The sequence below is a fragment of the Oculina patagonica genome, chromosome 2 (assembly GCF_052425735.1).
Source record: "Oculina patagonica isolate OP01 chromosome 2, crgOcupat, whole genome shotgun sequence".
Lineage (NCBI taxonomy): Eukaryota > Metazoa > Cnidaria > Anthozoa > Scleractinia > Oculinidae > Oculina > Oculina patagonica.
Window position 1 is genome coordinate 33,270,068 of NC_135759.1, and position 17,937 is coordinate 33,288,004.

At 40.1% G+C, this 17,937-nt stretch overlaps 2 protein-coding genes and 1 non-coding gene across 4 annotated transcripts in view; 1 reads left to right on the forward strand and 2 right to left on the reverse strand.

Moving 5' to 3' along the window:
• Positions 1–6,780, reverse strand: part of LOC144644277 (uncharacterized) — an 89,380-nt gene extending 82,600 nt beyond the window's left edge. For both annotated transcript variants that reach the window (XM_078503728.1, XM_078503727.1), the window contains exons 1-9: positions 6,696–6,780; positions 3,846–4,012; positions 3,421–3,474; positions 3,078–3,131; positions 2,405–2,449; positions 2,067–2,114; positions 1,692–1,724; positions 650–1,138; positions 176–226 (exon numbers count right to left, since the gene is read on the reverse strand). In XM_078503728.1, the coding sequence (XP_078359854.1) occupies positions 176–226; positions 650–1,138; positions 1,692–1,724; positions 2,067–2,114; positions 2,405–2,449; positions 3,078–3,131; positions 3,421–3,474; positions 3,846–4,012; positions 6,696–6,718 (964 nt within the window). In that variant the 5' untranslated portion in view covers positions 6,719–6,780. The remainder of the gene's footprint in view (positions 1–175; positions 227–649; positions 1,139–1,691; positions 1,725–2,066; positions 2,115–2,404; positions 2,450–3,077; positions 3,132–3,420; positions 3,475–3,845; positions 4,013–6,695) is intronic.
• A 3,858-nt stretch (positions 6,781–10,638) lies between these two features.
• Trnah-gug (transfer RNA histidin (anticodon GUG)) lies at positions 10,639–10,710 on the forward strand. Its single transcript has one exon. It is a non-coding gene; the product is annotated as a tRNA-His (tRNA).
• A 219-nt stretch (positions 10,711–10,929) lies between these two features.
• On the reverse strand, positions 10,930–16,874 carry LOC144644280 (uncharacterized). Its single transcript, XM_078503732.1, has 6 exons — positions 16,706–16,874; positions 15,905–16,348; positions 14,824–15,204; positions 14,180–14,608; positions 13,088–13,674; positions 10,930–12,760 (listed from the first exon to the last, which is right to left on the reverse strand). Exons 1-6 carry the CDS (start codon positions 16,861–16,863, stop codon positions 12,297–12,299), a joined length of 2,463 nt encoding a protein of 820 aa, XP_078359858.1. The 5' UTR covers positions 16,864–16,874; the 3' UTR covers positions 10,930–12,296.
• Between the last annotated feature and the right edge of the window lie 1,063 nt (positions 16,875–17,937).

The window sequence follows — 17,937 nt, forward strand, 5'->3', positions numbered from 1 at the left end:
TAGTCTTGCTTGTTGTTGTGTTGTTGTTTTTTATTCCTGTTGTTGATGTTTTTTTTATACAAAATAATACACGGTGTAAGGAAGACTGAATTATCGGCAACGTATTGAAAATCGGTCGCCAATTTAAATCACTATATAAACCAAAAAAACGCCAAAGTAACTGAGCATTACTTACGTTTTCTTCGAAGACGGCGGCCACGACGCCGGCGACGACGACTTGGCCTTCCTGTGCAGGAAAAAAGGGGAATTTCTTAGTAAATAATTGGAAAACATTTTTCTATCAAACCATGGAAACACGCGATAGAATTCTCGAGCTAATAATGTAATTGTTAAAAAGAACACGATCGCGGGTTCTCAAAAGTACATGAAACTTAAGGTTTTGGACTGCAATCCTTTAGAGTTTCTATTAAACTATTAGACTGATGAGCGATTGTCAACTCGGGTGTACCCCGTTGACTAGTCGCTTATAGCAGAAAGCTCTAGTTCTTATTGTTAATTTTAACTGCATTTTAAGGCCATTTCCTAGTATTGCATTGCGCATCCTCACTGCGCATTAGATTATATTTTAAGAACAATTTATAATAGCATACTTACCAGGCAAGTGTTGCTATTTTATTTAAAAAATTAATCTACCCAATTTCAAACTTACGTCTGTATCCTCGACGCCATTTCAGCCATCGACCACGCCACCGCAATCTGAATCGCTTGCCTCGCCTCTTTACCGTCACTGGTCGACCTTTGTACTTTATACGATATCTAAAGCGAGATCTGATATGACGCCATTGCCTGGCCAATAAGATATAAAAACGCCTCCCGCGTCGTTTAAGCGGACACCATTTACGGCCAACGCGTATTCGCCAAGTCTTCGGTGTTCGTCGCAGACGATACAACTTGCGATTATATCTTATGTACCACCGGGCTCCCTGACGAATCACTCTGCGCAGAATTCGTCTGTATTTGACAAACCATCGACCACGGCGTCGTATCAGATAGGACCACGTGTTGATGACCCGGATCTGATACCTGCCCGTGCGACGGACTCGGTACCAGCGCTTCCGGTAACGGACGCGCCAGTATCGCTTCCACCGCCGAACTCTGCGGTAGCGACGTTTGAAGTACACACGACGAGAGCGCCATCCTGGATAAGGAAGTAAAAAACCTCTTTTTATTAATTATAACTCTTGTATTCATTGTATTGTTGTTTCTTCCACTTTTTTATCATAAGCTACGAGTCGCTTGTTCTTTATTAGTGTTACACGACAGACCGCTGACTCTACTAGTGTCTGCACACGAGATTTATCCCGTCCCGATGTTTGAAAGGCGACAAACGCTAAACTGGGATTTAAAGATACTAGGATCCTTCATTGCTAAGATTAACCTCTCGTAAATGTTGTTTTTTTAGTAAATGACATAGGCATACTCGGAAAAAATTCTGAGTGCTCCCAACAAGAGTGGAACATATGACCTTCCGATTAGTCCTCCGGATACCCTACCACTAAGATATAAGAGACTCGTAAGAATGGAAGTGGCGCCAATCCAGGTTTGGCTTAATCCAAAATCGACAACCGGACCGAGCTTCTGTAGTCAGTTAATGTTTATCCTGGATAAAACGTTTTCCCGTGATTTATTTTGAATTGAGTGTTAAGTGTAACTGAGGAAGCTGTTACAACTTTTTTGTAGCTAATTTTTACCTCGTAAACCCCGCAACCGTCTTCTGCGTCGAGCTGTGAAGGTAAATGTAAGAGACGTTAATAGCAACTGACTCATCTGGTTTGTAAACAGAAAATAACATCTGGCAAATGCTAGTTACAACTCTGCCATTATGTGGTAATTGGTAGTCACGGATGTTTCTTCGTCTAAGTCAGATCACGAATCACGGATCACATAATACAGATGTCAGGTCATAAATCAAGGACATGAACACAGATCACGAATCGCAGATGCTAGATTAAAGGTAGAATGACTATAAATTTGTGTTGGATAAGCCGTTGTCTACATTTTCTCACAAACAGCCCTTCTGTTATATTTTCACGACATATTTTCAAGACATATAACATATCTCTTACCTCTGATGGTGAGACACACATTCACTAAGTTCACGTGCCTCCGCCAATCTACAAGACAGCAAGAAGACAAAATCAGGATCAACAATAAAAATATTTTAACACCGAACCAGAAAAAAAAATACCATCCATATTACAGAACGAATCAAAACGCCTTAGCCATTATTTAATGGCTTTCAAACGCTTAACTATAGCCTTACCAATAATACAACAAAGTACTTATAGGTTTTCCTGCGCGTAGCACATCGTTTGCATCAATCAAAAGTAAACTGTGAATGAATTTTACGTGCATTCTTAGACAGTCACGGAAAAAACGCTCAAACTATATATCTTAAACTTACGTTTGCCGAAGCAGATGTGACTCAATCGGGGCTTTTTACCAAGACCTGCAAAAACGACGACTACGAGTTACAAACAAGCAATCCAATTAATGTAAGGGTTAAAAGGCTGTAGCTGCATCAATGCGGGTGCTTAAAAGTGGTTTCTGTAGCATGAAGTAAATAAAGGTATTGCTACTCTCCCATGAATGCTTTCGATTGATACTCCCGCCCTAGTCCATCCCAGCTTATAGCCCTTTAATTTTGCCTGGGCGGGGGGAAGCACTTTAATCTAAGCCTAACGTATCGTAGCTTGCTGAGGAATGCAACCGACAGACCCAGACCTAGGCGGGGGAACGAATAACGAAAACAGCAATTATTGCCGCATTACAGCAGTTTGTAAAAGCAAATTTACGTGTTTTTTTTATTTTTGCATAAAGGGAATGGTAAAAACGCTATGATCAATAGTTACTGACGTAGAAGATGGTTACGCAGCGTTGTATCTATTCTTCTGACAAGTCACGCAGTAGGACTTCAATAAAGATCGAGATAATGCGATATAGATAATGTGTGTGTTATAAACCACAGGGAAGTGGGGATGAGGGGTGTGACGAACCCCCTCCCCCATCCCCAAGAAGGAAAGGAGGTTGAGTGACCTGACAGACTCGAATGTTATTGTAAGTAACTGTTCACTTACCAGTGATACGGAGATTTCCATATTTAGTCCTCACGGTAAATCGCTTACTGGGGGCTAAAAAAATAAACATGAAATGTTGTAAGTATTTCAGTTTGCCTGCTCCGGGGACTGGTCCCAGACAGTAAAATATGCTGTTGTGCACACCAATAAGAGCAAACTCAGGTTGTACACAACGAGAAAAAATTGATTCTAAATGTATTAGTTTCTAAACCTTTCACTTTAATAACCACTAAAAACACCTTGATGAATCAACCGTTCTACCCTTTCATTTGCCTCCAGCCTTAATATAGCCTGAGGCCTTATGCGTGTCATGGTGCGATACAAATACTCTAGAAGCTAATACCTGCATCAGCGTTGGTAGCATTGCTCAGTCCGTCAAGGCTGTGCTCGACTGGATCTGAAAATACAAATTTTTAGTCAGGAATTTATAGTGGCAGGGGTCGAAAGCCCGAAAGGTAGATGTGGCGTCCCCCTTTCATCGGTTTTTTTTTAAACCCTTATGTTATTTTAGACCAAAATACCGCATTCTTATCCAGGCCTGACCTATTCCTTGAACTTGGAATTCAGACCTTTTAAAACGCTAAGTGATCGTGTCTAATCACTGAAATCTTGTGACCTATTTTGGTGACTTCCTTTTGCCTGTGTTTTATTTGTCCCATAAATCAAGCGACATTAGAACGGGGCAGTATGAATGTATTGTACGCTAAACTCACACTTATTGGCGAAATGATACCCAATTACACACTATTTCCCACTCGTCCAACTTACTTTTATTTTCGTTTGTTATTTTGTCTGGCTTTGCCACATGTTGCTTGATTATATCCTTTAGTAAAGTCCTTTTAACACGAACTGATTGTTGACTTTTAAAGTCTGTATCTTCTCCATCGGAAGAATGTGATGAGCGAATATCGCTCGTAACAATGGCCACTCCATATCTGAAACATAAACAGGTACACCTATTGGCAACGTGCGCGCAATAATTTCTAAATATATATACAGGAACGTTATTCTTTTAAATAAAAGTCTTTTCCATTCCCCTTTATATATCGGATAGGTGTGTGCCGCAAGAGGTCTTAAACTTTGAACTTATTTAAGGATGAGAAAACAATTGGGTTTAAACGCGCACGGCGAATCACAAATAATTGTAAAATCGCCTTGGTAATTTTTTAATGGATAGTTAACAAATCAGTTCTTTTTCGTTTAGCTGACGTTTACGCTCTGCAACTTTGGCTGATACAATTTAGCTTTCCCTATAACATAACACCAGAGACACATTGCTAAAAGGGCCAAAAATGATACCCTATTTAAGGATCTAGAACCTCAAAAACCATACCCTATCTCGCGGCACATACCTATTTAGGCCCATATATGGGAGTACACCTTCCCCCTCCCGGAAATTCCGCCTTTTTTTCCTTACACCGTGCATTGCCAAATTGGACTTGAACCTAGAGAAGGATGTGTTGCGTTCTCATATCCAAACTTAATTTGTTGATGAGAAAATGCCAATTTCATTTTCGGACAACTACAGTTTCTGTATTTTTTTCGTGGCTCCCTTCAAGTACGGACACTGAGAGGTGCTATAGAAACACGAGTGGAAGTTTGGGAGAATAAGAAATGCTGTGCGTACATGAGTGGCGAATGTTTCCACAGCTTCATCGAATTCACAACTGTTTCTAAAACTCGGCAGAAACAGAAAGAAAACGTTTTTTATTTCTTTGAAAAAAAAACACTACAAGGAAAAGAAAGGAAAATCGTTCGTTAAATTTTGATTATCAAACCATAAACTCTCTTTGTTCGCACCTTCAGTACGTGAGCTAGTTCTGTGTTTCTATCGAATTATAGAAGCTTTTCGGAAGTGCTTTCTTAATTAAAATTGTGAATTTTCCCAGTTATACGGACAATTTAACGGATTGTCTAGCTAGAGTTTTATAAAATCTTACGGCCTAAGTTAACCACCAGTTGACTAGTTTATATTTTTTAATGTGGTACCTGTTGGTATTTATATTTCATGGTGATCATGATCCGCCATCAGTTTTTTCTAAGTGTACTCCAAGAACTGAAGGCCGACGCCCGAAGTTTGGTTTGGTCTTAGATTGTTAACTCTTAAATATGGCAATTTTCTCGACATTTTGTGATGAGTTTTTTAATTCTAAAGTCTTGCATTAGTAAATTTGTATTGATATTTCTAGGAGAATTTAGATGTAGGTCACACTTAGATGACCATGTATCTGTTTTATTTTTTTATTATTTTTTGTTTCTACTGGTACGTGTGAAAATAACCTGCAAACAACGAAAATAAAGCCAACTAAATGTGTATCAACTGTCTGTCACGCTAATACATCGTCCAATGAAATTATAGCATGTGTCAAGAAACATTTCTTATACTCAAAACAACTGGAATTAGGGTAGTAATTTTACTCTTGAGCCACGTTGTTGGATTTTTTGCGTCAGGGTTCGACTATTTCTAGTTTAATTAAAATTAATCGAACGTAAGAACAGATTATCTTTCAAAAAATTATGTAGCACAAGATCAGAGCATTATGTTCCCGTTACTAAAGCAACGCCATGTTATACATGATTGGCGAAACGAAGGTATATTGCATTTTAGTAAATAGTGAAGTTGTTCAGATTTTCCCGTTTGATAAATGCTTTTCAGTTAACTGATAACTAAATGCGCTTATAAGCAAGTCAAAGCCAACATTTATATTAGCTATTTTTGCATGTCATCGTTTTTAACAAGGTATCGCTTGAGGTAAACTACAGGCCGAAATGTCAAAACGTTATGCGATATTAATAAAAACCTGCCATGACTTCGAGAAAACGTTATCAAAAGCAAAATAATTAGCAATGGCCGATTTGGTTGACGCCAAATTTAATCAACGGTATCAGATTTATTTTCAAAGTATTGCAGCTTTTTAAACACAGGTTTTCGGCTTAATCAAAAAGAATTTTTTTTGAAGAACTGACGAATCAATTCATTTTCATATATTTAATATTTCGGCCAGAAACTGGTTTATGCAATCGTGAATTCTCGATTGAGACTTCAACAGTTTTATCATGTCAGAGCTTCTCTTTAGTTCTAGTATAAATCAAATCAAATCTCTTCTTTTATGCGTTTTAGCATGTTTTGGTCGCTGGCGGGATAATTATAGGAAGGCAATTGACTTCAAGACCTATTTGTCTAACGAACAATTCAATTTCTATCATAAATGATTTAAATTTGGCTTTAACCGCAAAAAATGATTTTCTCTTGGATTTCACGACTGAATTACACAGCCCTAAGATCGAGATTTACGGAAACCATAATCTTTAAATGTGTAGTTATATAAAATACTTATATATTGTTGCGTTTTGTTAACAAATTAACATTGGAAAAGAAAAACTAACATAACTAAACATAGGAAGAGCGTTTTTAAGACAAAGCTAGAATACAACTAAAGCTAGAACTTATTACTTTGACCATTTGCCTTCATAGCGCATACTGACGGTTAGTTAGACTAACACTATTTAAGAATGGATCTCAAACGCGCGTAAAAAATGGCTGTTAATTCAAATGGCAGTAAAATACATGGTCTGTTTATATGATAAAGATAAAATTTCAAAAGCATTTGTACTTACAGGAGTAGAAAGAAGACCCTCATGCCGGGGTCGCCCGAATTATGGACGATCCTTACCCATAAGGGAATTCCAGACAAAAGGCCAAGCTTCCCATCTCGCTAGGTTATAGGATCAGACATTCCTTTGCATTTATTCATCACTTGATTTTAATGTTTGTTTATGATATTAAAGCAAAACTTGAGCAGGTACAAAAAAAATAATCTTTTTGTAGAACCCGCTAAAGTTATTCCACTTTTATTGTGTCCGTTCACAAACGCGCAGGACAAAAATGACATTTGATGTTTCGAACTGGTGTCAAGTGTTAGTGTGCTTCAGTTTTGTACAGTTTGCACATTTGAAGGTAAAATTTAAGTGTGGCGAATTCCGTACGTTATCAATACCTCAGAGGAATTGTTAGTGGAATATAATAAAATGATATAATACCTGCTTTACTTTGACAGTAACCTTATTAATTGATAGCAGTGGTTTATCCACGCTAAAAAGTTCGAATTTTCCTCTTTGTCACAAAGACAGTCCCGCGCCGTTTTAAATTTTAGAACTAAAATTTTGAATTTTATTCAAAGGAATTTGTCATAATGAATTGCAAGCCGTCGATTATTTAATTAAAAGTGATAATAAGTTGTTTGTTTTATCATATATAGAGCATTTAGAAAAAGGTTATTTCTTTTTAATTTGGTGTAAAGAAAAATATTTCTACTTGACCAACTCGACACCTGTTATTGCTATGAAGCTCGAACAAGACACTTTTTGAGACAAAGCGATAATTTTGATAAAACAAAACTTCACAGAAATCGTGTTACCAAGCCAAAATTGATATATCTGTTTCTCTTTTCTTGATGCCATTTAGAGCATATGGCCAGAACTGACGGATGTGACCAGAACTGACGAAAAAAAAATTTGAAAACACTTGCTGTGCGTGAACGTAATGGTTACACTAACAAAATGGGTCTCTCCAATCCGCGGACACAGAGAGACTTTTTTTTTCATCAACAACACTGTTCTTGTCACAACACAATAAACCACTTGAAACTGTAAATGAACAACTGCTAAACTTGGAAAATTTATTGCATTGCCATTTTGTCGACCATTTTTTGAAGCTAAGACCGTACATTGACTTTTTTTTCTTTTGAAACAAAATCTAAACAAGTGTATTTTTATGGCATATTGAAATGCGGCTGATTTTGATTCGACGAAAAGCTCCAAAGTCCTTTCGAGGTAATTTCTATCCAGTTGATGTTGTTTAAAATTGTAAACTTTCTCTCACGTCCCTTGCTTTGACCCGAGATACGTTATTATTAGTTGAAAAGAAAAGTAACTGATGGTCAAGAATACATGCTATATAATTGGTTTTCTTGATACAAGGGGTATTCAAGATTAAGTAACTTTTCAAAGAATTTACTGCCTCTGAGAGATTTTGTAAAAATATGTTCTCCTCATAGTTTCCATTTGTGTTTAAGATTGATATATTCTTATTGGTACTCTTCAGGGCGCATGTTTCGTTTTCACGACTATTGCAGATGTAAAAATACTCCCTCCATATTACAAAAGTGTAAACTGCCAGCATTACATATGATAATAGGCCATTTTTTGCGTTATACCCATACATATTTTGTGTTACACTCGGTGGCAAATGTGTTCCTTTCACAAACGACTTCGTGTTACTCTTCATAAATTATACCATTGACAGTTCCATTGTATAACATGCCATTGCTTCCCCTATCTCGAGAATGAAGGGGGGATGTCAGCATTTATAAGAGATGTTAAATCAAAATTAAGATCGATTTATTCAAACTTGAATAAACTTGAACTTAAACTTCCCTTATTTTATATCCCTCCAAACATGGGAGACACAAGTGTTTATCCACCCGTGGGTAATCTCAACAGGATACGAGTCACCCGGAGAGTAAATAACAGGTAGTGAATGGTCATGAGCTTGTTACACCAGCAGGCTTTCAACAAGACTTCAACAAGAAATATAATTTAAAAGGGTTACAATCCACTGGGTTTTGCTTGATTTATGGACTGCCGTAGTGAGAATAAAAACCTCAGTCTTGTGTTAACGGTGTGTGCCAGTAAAACCACGAACGAACGAACAAACGAACGAACGAACGAACGAACGAACGAACGAACGAAAGAACGAATGAACGAACGAACGAACGAACGAATGAACGAAAGAACGAAAGAACGAACGAACGATCGAACGAACGAACGAACTAACGAACGAACGAATGAACGAAAGAAAAAAAGAAAGAAAGAACGAACGAACCAACGAATGAACCAACGAACGAACGAAAAAACGAAAAAAAGAAAGCTAGAACGAACAAACGAACAAACGAAAGAACGCATGTTGTGTCCGTATCAACAGCCGTTTACGACGAGTGATCATGACTCCCCACTCTATCGTTCTCTATTAAACCCTGGGACTGATGAACGCCTCTTTTCTCTTCAACACATTTTTGAAAAAAATCCAGCACCGTTCTTTTTTCCAACGAACGAACGAACGAACGGACGGACGGACGGACGGACGGACGGACGAACGAACGAACGAACGAACGAACGAACGAACGAACGAACGAACGAACGATCGGTACGAACGAACGAACGAACGAACGAACGAACGAACGAACGAACGAACGAACGAACGAACGAATGAACGAAAGAACGAAAGAAAGAACGAACCAACGAACGAACTAACGAACGAACGAAAAAACGAAAAAACGAAAGAAAGAACGAACCAACGAACCAACGAACGACTGAACAAACGAACAAACGAAAGAACGCATGTTGTGTCCGTATCAAAGGCCGTTTACGACGAGTGATCATGACTCCCTACTCTATCGTTCTCTATTAAACCCTGGGACCGATGAACGCCTCTTTTCTCTTCAACACTTTTTTGAAAACAATCCAGCACCGTTCTCCTTTCCAAGTTAGTGTTCGATGCAATGGGCACGTGGCAGGCTATTAAACGCAGTCAGTTGAATTATTGTCATGGACATATCGACTGTCCAGTGCTGAATCGAAAATGGAGTCGGCTGGGTTACACTGTGAGGAGACGCCCGTGCCTCTAATATCACGCAACAGGCTGTCAGGATCAGAAAGGAAGGGGTAGACCCGGCAAAATCTGGCGAAGAAGTCTATGGTAAGATATAAGGGAAGCTGACCTCGTACGGAGTCAGTCAGAACAGAAAGCCCAATACGATCGGGTCCTAAACTGGTAAAATGGGAAATAAATTTTACAGGCACTCTCCAAGTCTCGTTCATTATGAAACTGTTAGAAGATTTACGCAACAAACGCGGTCCGAGTTCCTGCATTTCAGCAGCACAACAGTCTATCTAATCCTCCACTTCACTGCAGTTACGGCAACCCGAAACAGCAGGGGTGAATACCTTAATGGAGCAAAACTGTGGAACTCGCTTACCGCGGCACATTGCAACTCTGAGAAACCTAGCTTTGCCATTTTTCACGGAGAATAAGATCAATGCGCACATGTACAACTTTTGATATCTTATCTTTTTCTAGCTTTAGTAATTAACATTAGAAATTAGTCTAAGTAATTAGTAATTTAATCTTGTAATTAGCAATATATATTAAATTATTTAAGAAATAGATAGTTTTAAATCATTTTTAATCTTCTTACTGTAGCCACACGCCTCTCAGTTGACAGGGAAAACGTGGTTAAATAAAGTTTACCCTTACCATTTATGGATTAACGAGGCTAGAGCAAACTTACCTGTTGAAACCTGAAATCTGTACTGTGATTTACTTTCACCTATTTTCCAAATGGGGTAGTTTTTCAAGTGACAAGCTAATATTTTTTTGTACGCCCTGGTTTTGTTCCGAAGCAACCAAAGATTGCTCAAATTCTAACTTGCTCGTATAATATAAAAGCAAGTAGGTAACGAATAATTCTGCGTTTTCAAACAGCCATCAGTAGAGTGGCACGCCGTGATCGTCTAGTGGTTAGGACACTGCGTTGTGGCCGCAGTAACCCAGGTTCGAATCCTGGTCCCGGCACTTTTGTAACTTTTTTTTTACTACTCATTTTTTGCCTTTTCACACTTTTCATAGAAAATTCAGAAAATTGTCATAAAAGGCGTCATCGCTGATGTTCGAAATGATAAAATGATCTTAGGGTAAAGATGTGCAATAAGAAACACAAAATGCCACGGCTTCTCGGGGGTGGGGTAGGGAATGTTATTTAGCAAAACGACCATTTAGAATGAAGTTCACAAATTTAGTTTTTTTCAAGCCTTTAATGATTATGTAAGAGAACACCTTACAAAAGAACGCAACGCTTACTAAGTGTTGTTAGTTCTGAGATTAAAAGGACACTGTATAACATATACACTGCAGTTAATTAATCCCGTACCCAGGTCTCCCCATTCCTCAGGAAAGCGGAGCCTCTTGTAAACGTCTATTTCAATCAGTAATCAAGTTTCAGGAACATGACAAATAACGCGACTGCGCTCCACGTATTTTGTGTAGCACAAAATTGACGGATAAAGATTGTAAAAAATGGTTTAACATGGTGAATATGATACGAGTGGTTTTATTCAAATTTAAGGCTGGAACTTTTGTTTATGCTCAATGAAAACCAGCAACAATCAAAACTGGCGTTCCGGCTCTCCTGGGGATTAAGAAGATCAAGGGTATGATATTTGCAGCAAATTTATCAATAAACAGAGATCTTATAGTTGCATAATAAAGTACAGGAAATAAAACTAAAATATATAATGGATTAGCAAAACGTTGAAATTTCTCTGGTGAGATCCGTATTCTTTATTTGCCATTTAGCATTGTTGAGTGGATGGGGATAAAAGCGGCATAATGAATATTTATGAATGGCCAAAATTGGGAAAGAATTTTTAAAAATGTTTTTACCTTTGAAAAATAAAAATAATGAATGCTTAACATAAAAAAGGACAATCAATAAGTATCTGACAACTTCACTAAACAAGTTTCTCTCGACTTATTCTTCTCTATTTCTTTCCTCTACCTAAAATGATCGATCCTAATTCTAGCATAAACTGGTCCCGAGATAATGTAGCGGGCTTCTTTAAAGTGGATATTTTATAAAAATTGATATTAGAATCAGTAGAATACGATTAAACACAAAAAAAGTTCTTTTTTAAAAAAAGTCACCATTCAAAAAAAATTCACGAGATATTTGCGTTTCAGTTTGTTGAGATTTCGCCAGCAAACAGGCTACCATAATATAATTCTTCACAAAGGTTGAAAAGGTTTAACAAAATACCAATAATGCAGCAACGCCCAAGGATGGGCCGATAATCGAGCCAATTTAGCCAAAATGAAAAATTAAAGACATGCACTTTACATAAACGAAAATTGAAATGCCAATTAACTAAATAACACTTTTTAGAAGGATTAATGCAGACTAGCTTTCTGTATGTTGAGTATGTATTGCATTTGCGAGTGAAAATTAGTATATTAAAAATCAATATTTTCTTTATTGACTTTTTAAGGCCCTAAAATTGATTATCCACCAAATGGTTAATAGTATAAACAAATAATGAATGTTGACCCAAAAACAAAAAAGGGCTAAGGTTAACGAATACTCGTAGGAGAAATTATTCCACTTTTCAATTCCCGAACAAGACGTCGTTCACGTTCATCTTATCCCCAGTCTTTTGACGGCTTTCATCTACTTTTAATGGCACCCGTATTTCCTGGTCAGCGGCTGTAGGCGGGGAGTCATAAACATGCGGTTCTGCCGATGTGTCGGTGAATGCACTGGGGTCGATCGACTTAGACTCGATGTCTGCTGCTGATGTATCAGTGATTATACTGGGATCAATTGACTTAGACATTGGACTGGAGACTAGTGAGTCGGATATGTGCCGTACTGCTGATGTCTCGGTCAGTGGAGTGGTGACGACTGGCTCTGACACGTGTGGCACTGTTGATGTCTCGGGAAGTGGACTGGCAGCGACTGAGTCGGACATGTGCCGCATTGTTGATTTCTCAGTCAGTGGACTGGGGTCGACTGACTTGGATATGTCCGGATCATCTGCCTGTTTTTTAGAAGACTGCGTTGCAGGATGGTCTGAAAAGTAAATTACAAGTGGACAGGTTCAGAAAGCAGACGCATCCCATAGGCTGCACCTTTGAAAAGTTGATATCTCCCGCTAACAGATACCTCTAATAAGCTCACAACTTCTCGTATTAAAAGTGTTTGCTGTTCATTGTTGCTGCTTCTGCAGCTGCTGCTGTTTTTGTTGTTAAGTGAACAACTCCCAGAAGCCAACAGCTCCTGTAAGTCGAAAACTACCTTAATCGGACACCACCAGACATCTCCGAGATCCAACCAGTTAGCAGACACCACTGATTGTTCTTTATCTTTAAAATGTCAAAAATTCATATCACCACATACCTCTTATTCTGAAACCAAATGGACCACTACCCTTTCTTCGTATCTTCAGCCAACCTTTTCTTCCGCGCATCTTTGCTTTTCCATACCGAAGCCGAATTCGTCGGAGACGTCCACGTAATACAGCGCGCAGCTTGTTACAGCATTTTCTCACTCGTCGCCACATTCGTCCGTAACGTATCTGCAAGATGCCTCCTTTAGCGGGCACATATCTCAAGCGTCCTCGGATGCGGATTCCAAATCGACGCCCTCTTAGCGTGATCCTTCTCCTCTTGCCCCTATAGCGTATAGTCCATCTGCCGTGCCATCTCTTGACGTACCTCCACTTGCCTCTATACCTGAGCCGCATCTTTACGTGTGCTTTCCTTCGTCTGAAACCTGTCCATTTTCTTCTGTACCGAACCCTCAATCTTCCTCGTCGAATGTGGATCGTTCTTCCTTTCCCCTTGTAGCGCACCATAAGGCGTCCTCTGCGAGGGTAGATCCAGCGTAGTTTGCCGCGGACGATCAGCTTCAAACGACGAATAACACGTTTAACTGACCTCCAACGTCTTCTGCCGTGGCGTACCAACACCCTTCCGCCTCGGATCCTATGAAATACAGAAGAAAACGAGAGAACTTTAAAGGCTGCTATACTGCTTTCAAGAAGGGGCAGCTTGGATGTTGGACCCATCCCGGTTTGAAGCCCTACAGTTTGATTACTAACTGGTGTTATGGGATCGAGCAAGATAAAAAAGCCAACAGGTCAGCCCTTTATCAGTTACGACTCTTAACAAGTTTATGTCCCGTGTTGTGTTTTTAAATACGCTAATAACTAAGAGAGTAGTGCTTTAGCTCAGAACTCTTCGACATAAATTGGTTATTGAGAATTGCACACAAACGATAACTTTAAGGAAAGCTCGTTAACTTAGTTCTCCATTCAGAATTTATTTTAATGTTTGTCTTGTGAACTTAGTCAGTACATACAGTATACCAAGTCAATATCAATTCTCCAGACAATTTGCTTTACTTTCGACTAATCTCCGTTTGACAACTGGAATGATCAACACGATGGCTGGTTCAGAAGCCACCACTGACAATGTTAGATTTCCTTACCTAAAACCATAGTACTTGGTACCAACACGGAACCTTAGTCGCCCTCCTTTCCTTCGTACTCTTCTGAATCTTCCACCATATTTGATAACAATTCTGCCATTTCGCTGTCCGTATCTCCGTCGACGCCTTCGTCTCCTCCATTTGAACCTTCGCCAGTACCGGTTTAACCTCTTTCGTTTTCGTCTTCTTCTTGCGAGACGAGCACGGCGCGTTGAAGGGCGTCTCCATCGGTTCTTGTAAAAGAATCTTAATTTCCCATATTTGAATCTAACTGGTCTGGACTTTCTCCTGTAAAGGACTCGAAGGACCTTGCCCACTCTAACTACATGTTTGTAACATCCCTTCACACGAATCCTAAGCTTCCTTCTTACGTTCCTGACTCGGTACCATCTTTTTCCACGCAGGTAGCGGACTACACCCCGTCTGATTCTAGCACGAAAAAAATCAAGAGTATAAGCCACGATTCTGTATTAATATTCTAACTACAAACACATTTGTTGCTATTGGAGCCGGTCCCATATGAGCATAGCCTTAGATAAGCACCTGATTGATTCACACCTTTGTTCTGGTTGGTTCAACCATGAAGCACAAATTTCAAGCTGACAACTAAATCAATGCTGTCACATGAAAAAACGTATTCTTACTTTATTCTATACGATTTGCGTCCAGAGCGAAAAAAGAATTTTCCACGCCTTCGGTAGACTGGTCTCCAGAATCTTCCAACCCGTAAACGCATGACGTAACGTCTTCGCCTGGACCGTCTTCGGCGTCGCCAAGGCCGTCTTCTGCGCCTAACACGTCTGCGTCGTTTGAGGCGTAGCCAACGTCGTCCTCTACGAACAAAGACCCTTCTAGATGTGACGCGAATACCAGTGTATCCTCTGCCTACACGAATCACGGGTCTTCGTCTGCGGATTACTATCTTTCGCCACCTTCTCCTCAAGCGGGCAAAAAGCCGATACCTTTTCCTTGGTACGCGTCGCCAAGCTCTTCTAAAGAAGTACTGGAACCTTCCGTTTTTGTACCTGTAAATAAAAAAACGGTCGTAGATGAAACAGAAACAGAAATAAGGCGTGCCTAACAAGAGTAGACAACATACGTACCATGTGCCTTTACGGATAACATTTTATATGTAAAGGGACTCATCTTTTACACTGTTTGAGGCTACGTTTACATGGAAACCGACCAGAACCTTTCCAAACCGAACCGGACCGGATAGGTTTCTGTTTACATGGAACCGTTTGGAACCGATACAGGTGTTTACACGGGATCTTTCCGGAACCAGTCCGGTACAGATCGAACGCTGGACCAACAATACATCAGGTCCAGTTTTGTATCCGTTCCGGACCGGTTCCAGACCAGTCCCGTGTAAACAGAAGACCTATCTGCTCCAGTTTTCGTACCAGATCTGTTTGGATCCGTTTGGAACCGGTCCCGTGTAATCATAGCCTGAATGATTAGAATTAAATCTCTTCATAGAAAAGCAAAATCATCTCTCTTTATAATAACTTTGTTTTATAAGGTTTAAAGTGCCTGCGATTTGTTTCCAAGTTATTTTAACCCCAAGCCTTAAGACAGATGTCCATTTGGTGACGTATAAATAACTGTGATCTAGGTTAAGTGTTTAGACGCAACTGTGATGAGCATCTTAATTCTCCTAACAATCACAATAAAGTTACAAGTAACGAGAAGATGAAAAAAGGCGAAGTTTATATTCACTAATACCTGATTCTTCTTCGCCGTCCTCCAAGGCGGAATGTTAATTTACCCTTCCACCGGGAGATTTTCCTTGTCTTTCCGCGGAAGTAGATTTTGAACGGGCTGCTGCGACGTCTGTATCGTCGTATACGTCTGATTCTGCGCCTTTTTCGTCTTCGGTAACGCCTAGTGCGCCGCTTCTTCCGCCTGAGGCGTCGGCGGCGCTGGCGGCGGCGTCTTCGTCCTTTTCGGTATCTGTAAGAGATTCGTCTCCATCTCTTTCTTAGACGATACACGGGCCTTCCTCGTCTGAACCTGATTGGTCGGTATCTTCGTCCAACAAGGACTCTAATCTTGCCTCTGTATCGTTTGGTAGGACGCCATTCACGTCTCACGAGGAACTGTAAACGTCTAAGGGAGCGCCAGCGGTTTCCGTAGCGGAGCACGATCCTACCATTTCTATTACGATATCTGTAGGGTATACAAGGAGACATGGACTGCATATATCTATACTCTACCGACAACTAGTTCATTCTAAGAACCTCGTTGCTTAAAATAACAGCAAATAAACCATGAAACCGTGTTTAAGAGGATTAATCTTTTCCCACACGCCGAACAAGCATGGGATACGGTATATACATAATTTTTTATGGACTCTGGGCGGCACAACTCAACAGTGCGGAATAACACTGACCAAGAATTTGTTACAATCAGGGGCTGTGGAGAGGGCAATAAAACCCAACAGGTTGGGTTTCACCTGGTCTGTTACAAAGGGGTGTTTCCGAATACTTAATGTCACTTGTGGTGCAACAGAGCAAATTACCTTACCTGACAACTCTAAATCGACGTCTGTAACGCATCACTAGCCGCCTTCCTCGCTTGTAAATTTTTCTGAATCGTCTTCTGAACCACGCACGCATCACGCATCTGCGTCTACCGCGCCCTCTCCCTCGTCTCCTTCCACGTTTTCGCCGCTGTCTTCTCATTCTTCTTTTTCTTCGACGCAACCTTCTTCGTCGTCGCCTTCGTCTTCTTCTTCGTATGGTTCTGCGTGTCCTTGGTCTTCTCCAACGGCCTTTGTAACTTATCCGCACTCTGCCACCTACTATACGCAGCCGCCGCCTTCCATTTCTAAATCGTATGCGAGCTTTGCCGCGGTAATATCGCAGTAATCTCCAGCGTCGACCAAAGTGGATTTTTATTGGTTTTCTACGCAACCATCGCCATCTTCTTCCATACAGAATTCCAATCCTCCCATTGCGGTACCTAAAAGTCGATCGTTAGACGTCAATATTCAAGAGTTAAAGGAACTGTGTCACGGATTTTAACCAAGTTTAGGCTGGGAAATGGCTAAAAAGGTTAAATATAAAAATAACCGCTTAAAACAGTGAGGGAGCATTTCAATAACACAGCAAATACGAAAGAAGGTACGGATTGCCAAAAGCAATGATGTTGGGCTGAAAAGTTTTCAAAGTTACTCTCGTTTACTTGTAACTTTAAATTTTAACACCCGAGAGACACATTTTGTTGTAATGAAGCTATTGCTTTGTCATTAAGATCCATAAAATTAATTTCTTTGCAAATATTAAGTTTCTAGCGAATATTTGGCAAACTTAATAATGAACTCATCCGTGACACGCTCCGTTTTAAGGGCTCTTACAAGGGCATGCTTACATCCACTGTTTAACTTACCTTATTCTTCTCCATTTGCGCCTAATTCGACATCTAAGGTATCTTCCTCGGCGGTAGACTTGGATCCATCTTCCCTTTCGGTTATACCTAAAACGAAGAATATTACGTCGACGTATTCGCCGTCTGCGTCGTCTGTATCTACGCCGCCGCCGCCTCACGCGTCGCCTTCGTCGCCGCCTCCGTCTACGTCTCCTTAATCTCCTTGACCTTCTTCCTCGCGCTGGTTTTCTCCTAACCACGTTCCACCTCTTACCGTAACGTATCTTAAGACGTCTTCCCGTTAGCTTGATTCGCCTGTATCGCCCTCTGCTGCGCACCACAAGCGTTCCACGGCGCCTCCTAATATACGACCATCGTCTATGACCCAC